Source organism: Leopardus geoffroyi, chromosome E3 (genome assembly GCF_018350155.1).
Source record: "Leopardus geoffroyi isolate Oge1 chromosome E3, O.geoffroyi_Oge1_pat1.0, whole genome shotgun sequence".
NCBI lineage: Eukaryota > Metazoa > Chordata > Mammalia > Carnivora > Felidae > Leopardus > Leopardus geoffroyi.
Genome location: NC_059340.1, coordinates 3387615 through 3400227, shown reverse-complemented (window position 1 = coordinate 3400227; position 12613 = coordinate 3387615). Strand labels below are relative to the sequence as shown.

The 12613-nt window shown below is 60.2% G+C and overlaps 1 protein-coding gene across 1 annotated transcript in view; it reads right to left on the bottom strand.

The window, feature by feature from the left end:
• The window catches only part of SDK1 (sidekick cell adhesion molecule 1), an 888340-nt gene that overhangs the window by 30373 nt on the left and 845354 nt on the right, over positions 1-12613 (bottom strand). The window contains exons 37-41 of the mRNA XM_045462082.1: positions 11240-11355; positions 9510-9696; positions 7907-8044; positions 2196-2357; positions 1162-1287 (exon numbers count right to left, since the gene is read on the bottom strand). Coding sequence (XP_045318038.1) covers positions 1162-1287; positions 2196-2357; positions 7907-8044; positions 9510-9696; positions 11240-11355 — 729 coding nt within the window. The remainder of the gene's footprint in view (positions 1-1161; positions 1288-2195; positions 2358-7906; positions 8045-9509; positions 9697-11239; positions 11356-12613) is intronic.

Here is a 12613-nt window from a genome sequence, read left to right as displayed (position 1 = left end):
CTGTATTCGAGGCTCCTGCCAATCTCTGAAGGTGCCGTGGGATCAAGTGTCCTCAGCGGAGAGCCTGCTGTCTGCTCTCGGGGCCGCCGGCTTTCAGAGGGACAGGGCGGGGGAACCCAGTGGCCGCAGGAGGCCTGTCGCCCATCTGCGACCCTCCGTTTCCAGAACAGGCCAAAAACCTCGCTCAGCATAAGCTCCAGGACCCCTCGGGGCGGCACGGTGAACGTGTGAGTTCAGGGGCTGAAGAACTTTACATAGTGCCTTTCACGGGGCCTGTTTGGGTCTCGGGCGCCAGATTTCTACCTGGAAGTTTCTAGGAGGTGCTTACAACCAGTAACCTCTGAAAAGCACTTTGATGGGGGAGGGGCATCTGGCACAGTCCTAAGTGACTTCACAGCCCTTCCCTCTTGGTGTGATAGCTTCTTTAAATATCCGGCTAAAATGACGCCCGGCGCTGAGGGTGGGCTCTGGCAGAGGGCTCTCTGCCCGCAGCCCTGGCGCACCCTGTATTTTCGTGCTCAGGCGCTCACGATTGAACGTGCAACCACCTGCAGGCCACAGTGGACGTGCTCGGTGTTCTCTGCATTGGGTGATGCCCCCATGGCTCCAAGGAGTAGTAGCCGACTCCACGCAGCAGAAATTGATCTTCCAGCAACCTCCACGCTTCATTATTACAGCTGAACGGGAGGAAGAGAGCGAAAACCCTCCTCGGGCAGATAGGGTAGGGAATGGACTGAGACCTCATTTTTGGGAGCCTAAAAGATGGGGCAGAGGGCACGGACAGGAATCTGCGCCCCGATCGGGAGCGAGCGGGACTCTGTCCGTCGGGGCAAACAGGCGGAGCCTGAGGCGAGCATCTGAAAACACTCTAGGATCTTCCCGAGGAGCCGCAAGTGTCTGTAAGCGTCCCTGTGTGTTTTCATGCACATGTTTCTGAGGATGACGACGACCGGGCTCTGAGGCACGTGTACTGTGGCCAACCATCGAGCATCTCAGGCCCGCGAGGTTACGGCGGAGGGAGGCACGTGCCTCGCCCTTCCTCGAGTCGCCCTCGTGGTCTCCACATCTTTAGAGAGAGGCCAAGCGGAGGCCAGAGGGCCCCGACCCTCGCCTCCGCTAGGCTGAACAGGCTCCTTGGCAGGTGCCCAACCCCCTCCTTACCTGAGGGCCTGACCTCGATGACGTAGCCCGTGGTGGGAGTCCTGCCCACGCTTCCCTCCGTCCACCGCAGGGTCAGCTCAGAGGCGGACTTGCTGACCGAGACATCTCTGGGGGACCCCGGGGAGCCTGCGGGATAAAAGAGACAGGGGAGGGTGGACGTGGGCACTTGGGGGCTCCTCATCCCACAGGGGGTCGGCGGCTCTGGCCAGGTTCTGTCTCCTTCCCCAAGCATGTGGCTTAGCCTCGCTCTGTCACAGTCTTCTCATCCTAGACGTGGGAAAGCCACCCTGGCCTCCCGGGTTGACCGGACGTGAGCAGAGATGGGCCGTGCAACGGGCCCAGGATGGTGCCTGGCGTGGGGCGTGCACCCTGTGAACCGAGGTCCTGTCACCCTCGCCTTGCTAAGGATGTCAACAAATGCCAAAACCATTTAGGTGGGTGGGAAGCCACGTGGCTCCTCTTTGTGACGTGAACACTTTAAGATTTTCTTGTGTATGGGGGCGCCTGGGTGGCTCAGTCGGTTAAGTGTCCAACTTTGGCTCAGGCCATGATCTCGGTCTGTGGGTTTGAGTCCCACATCGGGCTCTGTGCTGATAGCTCAGAACCTGGAGCCTGCTTTGGATTCTATGTCTCCCTCTCTCTCTCTGCCCCTCTCCCGCTTGTTCTCTCTCTCTCTCTCTCTCTCTCTTTCTCTCTCAAAAATAAACTTAATAAAATGTAAACAAAAGTTTCTTGTGTATCTAATTTCAAAAATTCATTTTTCCCAAGTTTTTCCAGAAAACAGCCCCAAACTTGACATGCTTAACACCGAAGAGTTTGCTGGTCTGCACATAACAAGCCTGTCTGTAGACACTGCTGCTAACACAGGTGTTTGGAGACACCCATGCTGCCAGAACATTCCTGCGTTTATGGCCGCTCTGGGTGGGCCAGAGCTGCTTGACGGGCGGCGAGGGGGGACCCTCTGACCGGACGGAGCCCGGGGTGGGCCGCTCGCGCTGCACCGGCCGCGGGGCCCCCGGCGGAGCTCCACTTACCCTCGGCGGGCCCGGCCGTGACGTTCGCTTGCAGCTCGGGCCCATAGGCGATGGTCCGCGCTTGTACACGGAAGAAGTAGGTCACTCCTTTGGTGAGATCCCGGACCTTCAGCCAGCGCTGCCAGTTCCCCTTCACGTCCACCGTCACCACCTTGCTCACCCCTGGAACCACCGAGAGCAAAGGCCGGGAGGTGGCCGGAGTCAGAGACGCGGCCGGACGCCGCCTATTCCGCCGCGACCACAAGGACGGCGTCCCCAGCTTGCCGAGGAACTATTTCTTGCAATTAGGAGGAGTCTAAGTGGTGGTGATAGCCAATTTTCAGCACAGATAAGTGTAATGAGAGTTTAAGCCTGATAAGTGGGGCTGACAAACCCAAGAGCCAGCCTCACGGTGCGGTGCGGGGAGGTGGCCCAGGTCTCCCTCACCACACCGGGGAGGCCCCCGTGCTCCTGCCCCCAGCCCGGGGCCCCCTCCCCTCCCGCTGCACTCCGAGCCGCACCGAACTCTGTGTCTCCTGTGCAGGTGACCTGGAGCCTCCTGACTTGGGAGGAGAGAACGGGGAAAAAGAGGCAGGAACCTTCATCATAGCTAAAAGCTGGGCTTCCTCCAAGTGGGGCTCTCCAGCCTGACTGGGCTGGCTAACCAGCGGCCTAGAGGCCTCCGGCCCCTCGTGAGAACTTTCTCCTGGACTCCCAAGCAAGGACGGAGAAAGGCTGTCGCTGCAAATATCACTGCCCAGGTTCACACAACTCCGACCACGGAGAGACAACGTTTTCGCTCATGAACACGCAGACAAAGAGAAAGTGTTGGTTGTATTCGGTGTAAATGGAGAACTGAGATTCCACATTTCGGGAGGAAGACACACAGTGAAAATGATACGAACGCAGCATTCTCCAGGACAGAGATGGGGCTCCCTGGTTAAGTAAGTTTGAAGATGACGTATTACAAAAAGGCCTCGTAGGCTCTCCACTCGGGATTTCTGAGAGCTTTCAACATACCGGTGTCTACGGCTCATCCCCCGGAGGAGCAGGAAGAGGTGAGGTGGCCCCTCTGACACTGGTCAGCAGAGCCTGCCAGGAGCACCGCCCGGCACCTGCCGTCCGCCCCCAGCACGGCCCACATGCACCGTGAACACACTGCCCGGCGTGGCCACCACCGGGCCTGCCCTCAGCGCGAGCAGCCAAAGCCATCGGCACCTTCCATCCCCGTGTGGCCCTGACCTCAGAAGAGCCCAGCCAAGTGCGTCCTTACTACGAAATGGGCTCATCCTTCAAACTCATCAAAGCGAGTGTCTCTTAGCCTACAGCTGTCCAAGTACCTTCCAGTCGGCTCACCGTGTTCATATCGTGCCTTTTATAGAACACTGATTCAGCTAAATGACTCCCTTCCAGATGATTTCAGAGTGATCCTGCCTGCGTTTGAGTGACCTCCAAATTTGAGCTTTTCTGTAGAGAAACAAGGCCGTTTCTGCCCAGGGAGCCTGGCCCTCACCCTGCATGGCTCAAGGAAGGGGTTTGGGATGCCAGTTTGCACACACACTGCCCATCATGAGCAAACAGATGGGGTCCATTTGGATGTAAAATTAATCTGGAGAGCACCCCCCCCTCACTTTTTTTTTTTATGTTTTATTAAAAAATGCCTTCCTTTTCCCCAGAGCAGAAACAAACCCATGTATGGATTTTGTGAATTCTATCCCACTAGGACGTACAGCTAGTCTGGCCTCCCCTGCATCTCAACTATGTCAGAATCTTATTTATTTAGTCCATTTGTAAACCGTGCCCTGCAATACAAAGCCCTGGGGTGCAATCACATAAAATACTACCGTTTAAAACATCTTAAAAAACATAAAAGTAACTCTGCCATAAAACCCATTCCCTAAGAACACGGCTCCTGCTCCGTGTGGCTCGGTGCTCCCCACCGTGACCAGGGCACTGGCGGGGGCGGCGGGGGAGGAGCCGGGCCTGTCTTCTCCGTGGAGGGATCGCAGGCAGGGTGTGCCCGTGCCAGGTGGGTGTTCTGCTCTCGAGGAACGTCCGGCCGGCCAGGAGGCAGGAAAAAACGGCCAGCAGAATGGCCAGCGGGTGAGACGACCGTTTGACGGCCTTCCTCCCTGTCTTTGCCGCACAGACAGGCCCTCCATGTCATAACCACCTTCACGGGAGGGCTGGCGTTACCGCAGAGTTAGCAGGATTCCGGCCCCAGATGTTTTCACCACACTTGCAACCACATCTCTTGGAAATGCAGCGGTTCTGTGAGGCATTTTGAAGAACTGGAAATTGTTCGGAGACCCGGTTGCCACCCCCGCGATTCCCTGCTGGAAATCCGGATCCAACGTGAAGGAGGCAAGGGTTGGGTTCCTCCGAGAGACCCCCACTCGAGAGGCCCGCACGCTGATCAGACGGGCCAGCCGATGCCCTAGGGGAGGGGACAATACGCTTCTCGGGGAGACAAGGGTCTGGGAACGGAGGCGGGACGGCGAGGGCCGGACGAGGGGCCGGACGCTTTGACCTCAGCCGGGCGCAGGACGCCACGCTGTGTGTGCTTCCCAAAGCTGCCTTCTGTTTAGCCACTCGGAGCGTCTGGTCCTTTTGCGTATGTGACAGCACGGCCTTACTTTCACCTGAAAGATCCCCTCCTCCCCTCTCCAGCCTCAGGTCAAAATGCCCCCGATGGGCCTGGGGGCGGAGAGAGGCCACAGGAAAGTCTCTCCTGCTCTGAGTTCCTGCCCTCTACCGGCCTGCGTTCCTCCTTTGGCCTGTGTGGCTGCAGAGCGTGGCCAGCTAGAAGGCCAGCTGGAAGGGGTCGGATCTGTCGGCTGCTGTCTGGCTAAGCCAGGGGCTCTGGCAGATGCCATCAGACCAGGCAGGCACATGGTGGGACCCGGAAAAGCAACACTGGTGTTGGCCAGTGGTCAGGGACACCCCCGGAAGGTCACAGGGTCAGGGGCACTCAGGAAGAGGGCTGGGGGGTTCTGCTCACGGGGAACAGGCTGTTTGCTGGGTTCTAGGCAGGGAGGACGGGCGGGGGCGGGGGCGAGGCCAGCCTCACCCCCGGCTGGAGCAGGGGCAGAGCGGTTTCAGGAAGGGGTCTGCGGCCGAGAGGAAGGACCCAGCGGAGGCCCCTCCGACTCCAGCAGAGTCTGCGGCTTAGCGGCAGCTGTGAAGCAACCATCCCCAGCCCCAGGCCTGGACCAGCCGCATGACAGACGAGCAGGAATCAGGGGGTCGGGGGTGTGCCCGTGCCGCCTTCAGGACCAAGGTTTGGGGGTCTGGATGGTTGGGTCTCAAGCGCCCGGGGACTGCACCCTGAGCTTCTGGAGAGACCTGTGAACTGCTGACTGAAAGTACCTTCTCCTGCCCGGTTCCAGAGCGTATATACTCACTGCCAAAGACAGGAAAATCCAGGCAGAGGAACCAGCCCTCCCGACAGACAGGAGGGCCAACGGAGTGACAGAGGGTCTTACTACTTGTGAAAAGAGGCGAGATGCTTGCGACCAAGAAGGTCTGCCTGTCGTCACCAGAGAGAGAGGGAGAGGGGAGGGAGGGAGAGGGGAGTGAGGGAGGGGGAAGAAGGGGAGAGGGTGAGAGGGAGAGACGGAGGGAACGGGGGAGAAGGGGAGAGGGAGGGAGGAAGGGGAAGGGATAGGGGAAGATGGGGTAGGGAAGGGAGAGAGGGAGAGGGAGAGAGAAGCAGAGAGAGGGAGGGAGAGAGGAAGAGAGAGAGAGGGAGGGAGGCAAAGAGACAGGGAGAGAGGGAGGGAGGGAGACAGAGAGGGAGAGAGGGAGAGAGGGAGGGAGAGAGAGAGGCAGAGAGGGAGAGACAAGCAGACAGAGGGAGGGAGAGAGGAAGAGAGGGAGGGAAGAGGGAGGGAGGGAGAGAGAAAGGGAGAGAGGGAGGGAGTGAGAGGGAGGGAGGGAGGGAGGGAGGGAGGGAGACAAGTGCCATGGGCAGCTGTGACACGCTGATGACCGCTTCTCCCGCTCCCCGCTGTGACGTTTGTGGCACGTGTCCCCCCCAAAGCCCATGTGCTCCAGACATTTCCCCATCACGGGCTCTCAAACCAGCCCACCTGGGGCCAAACCCCACGTGTGTCCGCATTCTCCACCTGCAGGCCCTGGGTGGTCGTCTTAAGGGCTCGGAGCCGGATTTCTTGTGAAATACGAATAAAGGCGGCCCGGCCGCCGCGTGAGGACTCAGAGAGAGCGTGTGCCCTTGCTCAGTGCCGGGCGTCTAGATGGCGTCTGGTGAGCCACGGCCGTGCTGCTGCAGAGGCCACGTGACCACGGCCCCGACAAGGCCCAGGGAACCAGATGTGCAGGGTCATCTCCCTGGAAGGTAGGGGGAGGCCATGGGGACAGATGTGTGGCGAGCCGGCAGGACTCCGGGACGTTGGAATGCAGAGATTGGGGGATCGCGAAGCAGGGCCCACCGTGGCTCCCGACCGGGTGGAGGCCACGGCCACGGTCTTGCCTGGATGGCAAGTACTTCTTTATAAGACAAAGGCAGCCAGCCTGGGGGCCAAGGCGTGCATGCCACGGAGTTTCTAGAGAGATTGTACAAGCCCATCGATGCAGAATAAGTCACTTATTTGAGGAGGTACAGGAAAACCCGTACCTTGATGGGGAGGGGCTCCAAGGTGGCTCGGGGCCATGATTTTTGGCCATCCTTTCCCCGTTGCGTGTGGCACTAGTTAAAAGGCATCTGCAACGCCCGGGCCACCTGGTCCCCACGCAGGCACTGGGCCCTGAAGAGGACGCAGCGGGTGTGGCCGCGCCATCTCGGGGCCGGGCCGGTGCCCTCCACCATTTCACACACCGCACACCCGTACCACCTCTACTGTTATTTACCAAAGCGCATCCATCGCTTGTCTGAGACTCTCTCCCCTCACGTGTTTACATCTCTGATTTGGGATTGATGATGCCAACATACTGGGCTGCGGTTTACGGCCGGCCTTTTTTCTCTCTTAGCACTTCATAAAATAACAATGAATCTTAGAGTCGATAATGGCATTTTAGATTCGATGAAATGAAATCTGGTGCTTAAATTTTCCTCAAATCAGCCCCCCGTTTTACTTGAAAGTACTTATTTTAAAAGGAAACTTTTATCACGGCTTTAAATGGAGCGCCAATATTATTTGACGTGTTGGTTATATTTTCTCCTCCTAGGCATTAAATAATCTACAACGGTCACAGTCTGGCCGCGCGCGTTTCCAGGGGAAGCCCGCCCCGGGCCGGGCGCCCTCCTGTGGCACCGGTGCCGGGCACAGGGTGGGCGAGAAAAAAGTGCCCGCAGAGCCCTCTGACAGCGGGGCAGCAGCGAGCGGGAGGAGACAGACGCGCCAGAAATTACAACGGCACCAGAGACAGGCAGCAAGGCGGCAGGGGCGGATCGGCACCTCCGGGACCAAGGGGCGAGGGTGCGCTCCCGTCTCTGCCCCCTTCCAGGGCAGCGGGCGGGTCCCCCGGGCTCCGCCGCGAACACACGCATCCCCGGTCCCCGCTCCACACCCCCAGAGCCCAGGCTCCGAGCCCCTTGCTAGGCGCTGCTCGGCCGGCACCCCCTCCTGCCCGGAAGCTGTTGGTTTCCTCTTCTGTCCCCCGCCTTGTACTGGGCTTTACGCCCTCCTCCCTGTGCCTCTGGCAGGCAAGACTCCCCGCCCTGCAGACACTGGGGAGTGCCGTGCCCTCCCCATGCGCCCCCCTGGCCTTACCTTGCACGGGCGCTAAGGGCTCGTAGACCACTCGGTAGCCCTGCAGGACGCCGTTGGCTGCCACCGGCTCGCCCCACGAGACGTTAAGCGTGGTAGAGGTTATTTCTGAGAACGCCAAAAAGCTGGGGGTCCCCGGAGCTGGAAGAATGGGATGTGAAGGGACTGTTGGTAAAGCTCCTTTATAGACCATTTCCACACATGTCTGTGCCTCCACGTACGATAAAAGCGCTACTAGATGTTATTTTCAGCTCCGTAAAAGTCTCAACGCCGTGCGACCACCTCTGAACTTTCCAGGATCAATCAGACACGTGGACTCTCCCGAGAAGAGGAGACAAGATGATGGGGTTTAAACACAAGAAGGAGCCTAAGGGACGCGGTGACAAAGGCAGAAAGATGAGTAAAGAATGAAATGCAGACAGCCCCATGAGGCTCTGCCCACCTCTCCTGGCCTCTCCCTTGGGGCCCAAGCCGGCCCTCCTCTGAAACGTCACAGTGTCCGCCCTCGGGCTGGGGACAGGGGGGCCCAGTGAGCCCCCCGGGCGGGGGGAAGCTGCCCGCAGAACGCAGACAGCCAGGCGGGTGGCCGGGTTGCTGACCCTGCTCGCCGCCCCCTGCCTGGGCTCCGTGTGGGGGTCGGTGCCCGGAGTTGCCCCCCCCCCCAATCAGCCCTCCACACCCCCATCTGTTGTCTTTCCAGTCCCTGGCGGCCTTTTTGCCCCGTGGCCTGCCCGGTCCTCAGTGCTCTGGTGAGGAACGGGTGACCCACCCTGATTTCTAGAAACGGCCCCTGTCTGGCCGCTGGATGAGACCCAGAGGAAAGAGTCCTGGCACGCTGGCCAGTCCTCTCTCAGGCAGGACGCAGGATGCCTGGGAGCCCCGAGCGGGACGGGTCTCCCCGACTTCCCCAGCCTTACACTTCCTGGGTCCCACAAAGTGCATCCCAGGTCCGCGGGACCAGGGTTAAGCTGACATTCCCTTGGAATCCTGACTCACTTCCTAATGTTCTCTAGCCGCTGGGGAGCTGGCACTCACGACAGAGGGAGCCACGTGCTGTGTGTGTGGATGTGGGGCCACAGGCGGCGAGGCACGTGGCAGTGCAGTGCTCTCGCCTGGCTGGTGGCGGGTGTCTGAGAAGCGGCTGCAAGCTGTTGCGGGTGTGGCCCTGAAACCCGGCGACCCTGGAAGCGCCCGACGCTGTGGCCTGGGCTCGGCGTACAAAGAACTCACTTCCCCCGGGATCTGGACAGGCCGGTGCCGAGCCCCAGCAAGAAGCCCCCCGAGGGAACCGGAAGGAGGCCTGGGTGCGGAGGCGGAGCCCTCCTGCCCTCGGCGACCCGGGAGGGTCCTCGGGAAACAGGTGCTGTCTCACGGGCGCCCCCGCGCAGCAGGCCAGGGCTGGGCACTGGGGAAAGCAGCTGAACGCAACCCAGGCCTTTCTCTCCAGAAAGCCCCGGGCACACGACAGCCGTGCGTCACAGGCTGGGCAGAGCAAAGGGCCGTGGGGACGGGGGGGGGGGGGGGGGGGGGGGGGCGCTCATCCAGCCTGGCTCGGCCACCCGTGGCCGTGGGGAAGGGGCCCCCGCGGAACACGCCGCTCTCCTACCGGCCTGGTGGGTGCGCCCCTGCCTGGGGTCACTCCGGGGCCCGTCTCCAGCCGCGTTGAAGGCCGAGATGCTGACCCGGTAAGGGGTGTGACCGGTCAGGTTCTTCAGTTTCAGCACGGTCTCCGGCAGGAACAGGACCTTCATCTTCTCTGTTTCGTTCTGGCTGTCTGCCTCCCAGTAGTAAACCTGCCGATAAGAGCCAGAGGTCGGAGGCAGCAGGCCACGGGGCCACGGGGAAGGGGTGGCAGCCCTGGTTTCTAACCTGGTGGGGGAGGTGCCCAGTGAGCGGTGGGCAGGACTGGACCTCGGCCCGTGTTTCTCCTGGGTTCACTTTGCCCCCCACCGCCCGGCCTGCACATGTTCGCGGGCGGACTTGAGGCCCAAGCACAGAGGCTGGAGGAGGTGGGTTGGCAGGACCGTTTCCCGGGACAGCCGGCCGAGAACCACTGCCCTGAGCCGGCGCGAGCCCGGCCGCCCAAAGACAACACCCACCTCGGCTCCGGGGGGCGAAACCCAGCAAGGCCACCAGGGCCACTGGCCCACAGGGCAGAGAGCCGCAGAGAGCTTGGGACAGGTTTTCTGCCCCCACGTGGGCTCCCGGCCACGAGCACTGCTGACTCCTGCCCGCAAGATACGGTCCGGTCCTGCTCTCAGAACTGAGCAAATCTGATCCTACGCTTGAACAGGCCTTACTGACTTGAGATCAATACCCAAGTTCAATGTCTTTATCATTAAGGAAATTAGAAAACATATTTTGGACATACATAAATAGCATCTTGCCTCCAAGCTCGTAAGACTTCCCATTACCTCATTAATCACTGTAACAGCCCTGCCGTGGAGGAAGGTATTTATTTTCATAAAACACCGACCAAAATCATTTTTAAATGGACATTTAATTGGCCCAATAGTCATCAGGGCAGGCTGGCCCACAGAAGCTGATGACTGACCAACCTGGGCTCCGACATACCAGTCGGGGAGAGTCATTCGGGAGAAGGAAGGGGGAGTTTTCAAGGGACGGCCCCGGGCTGCTTTCTTCAGGCTGTTTTTAGCTGATCCTTCTGACTTCTCTCCGAAAACGTGGCCCTCCGGGCAGGTGTGCAAGGAGCTTCCCGCCCCCAGATGAACCTACTCTGGGTAATTACTCACTGGCCTCCCGTCTTTCCTTTGCCCCATCTCTGGAATGTCGAGCTCACGTGGAACCTTAGTGTGGTGGTTCTCAATGTGGGGTGCCTAGGAACCACACCCCTGGGGGAACTTGCTAGAAATGCAAATTCTTGGGCCCCCTGCCCTGGGCCTCATGAAATATTCAACAGAGATCCAAGGGCAGGGTCGGGCTGGAGAACCTGTTCTCTTCAGCCGGATCTGTTCTGCTGTCAGCAAAGATACTGGATTCTCCCAGAGCGGGTGCAGCAGCAGGAAGGGTGCTGGGCGGGGCCTGGGAGGGAGGGGCTGCCGGGCACAAGCCAGCTGCACGGTGAACCAGGCTGCCACCCCCAGGCCGAGAGGCAAGGTCAGGCCGAGCCTGCCCCAGCCGCTCAGCACCGACCCCGGCTGTCCGTCCTGACGGTCAGCTGCGCGTGCAGGGGCAGGACGGAGTGAGCCGGGGGCAGCAGCCGTGGCATGCAGCCAGGGTTCCAGCGAAGCCGCTGGGAACTCTGTGGATTTAGGCCACTCTCCGGGCCTCCAAGTGACCTGGAAGGAAGAGCCAAACCATGCGAGAGAGCATTGCCTTGTAGCCCTGGATGTTCCCGTTCTGGCTCTCCGGTGGTGGCGGCTCCCACGTGACCTCCAGCTGGCTGGCCGTGAGCGGGGTCACCTGGACGTTCTGCGGGGCCATGGCCGGGGCTGGGGAGAGAGCAGCACAGGAGAGGGGCTGAGATGGCTGTTGGCGCGTGCGGGGCCCCTGGCTCCAGGGTGGGCGGCCTCAGAGCCTGCCCCGGGGCCGTGCAGCTTTTAGGCCAGGGAGCTCCACACACGCCCTTCCCGGAACCACATTTTCAGTTGGCATAAAATGGAATCTGGAGGATTACGAAGAAAATTATATTAATTATAGTAATTATATTGAGATGCGGTTGGCAGAGTGTTCAGAAACAAAAGTGTGATCTGGTCATCTGCGTGCGTCGTGGGTGGGCGCGGGACGTGGGTGGGGGGCTGCTGCTGAGCGAGCTGCGGGTCCCGCTGGCCATACGCACCATGTTGCCGTGTTCACGGTGGAGGGAGGCAGTGCGTTTTGGATGGAACGCGGAGAAAATGAGGCACCCACGTGTCCGTCCCAAGTTCAGGAATCTCGCATTGTGGAGCCTGGCTCCCCGGGTCTGGGCCGTCCTCCAGCGGCGACAGGACCAGCCTAGGCTGGTCCCTGTCCCCTGCCCTCTACCCAGGCCCCTTATGGCTCGAACTCTGAGGACCCAGTCCTCGATTGCGACCCTACCCTACCGCCCTGGGGACCACGCTGTGCCCGGAGAGGTGGAGAGGACACCGTGGCCGTGGCCCGGCAGGCGGCCCTGGGGAAGCTGGGATGGCACCGAGAGCACGTGTGCCCACACAGGACACGTCTCCGCTCCGTCTCTGCATTCCTCGCCGGGCACCTGTGCGGGACGCACTCCTCTCTGCCTCCCGAGAGTCCTTCCCTTCTCCCGCCTGTGTGCACCCCAACAGGGCTGTGCTGGGCTGGACGCCGGAGCCCTGGGAGCCGTCTGGGGGGGCTCGGCCCGCGGGGCCACGAGCACTGCCTTCCGACTCAAGCACGTTCCTGGCCACGCACGGAGACCACGCAACAGCACTGTCCGAGGGCGACAGCCCAGCACGCTGGCTCTCGGGAGAGAACGACCTTCGAGAGTCACCCCTTCCCCTCTCCCCCCCCAGTGTAGAATCAAATAGTAATTAACACCCACTCAGCCTGACACCGACTATTTATTTTGTTCTAACTGTGTGGTTCCCGTATTATCGCTGCCCACCCTGCCGTTAATGGAAATGTTAATAACCCACACCAGGTTGTTGTGACAGATGCTTGGCCTCATTATCAGAAATTCTTATTTACCGCTCCATTAAACAACAGAATCACACAAAAAAACAATTCAATCAAAACTAACTGGAGGAATTT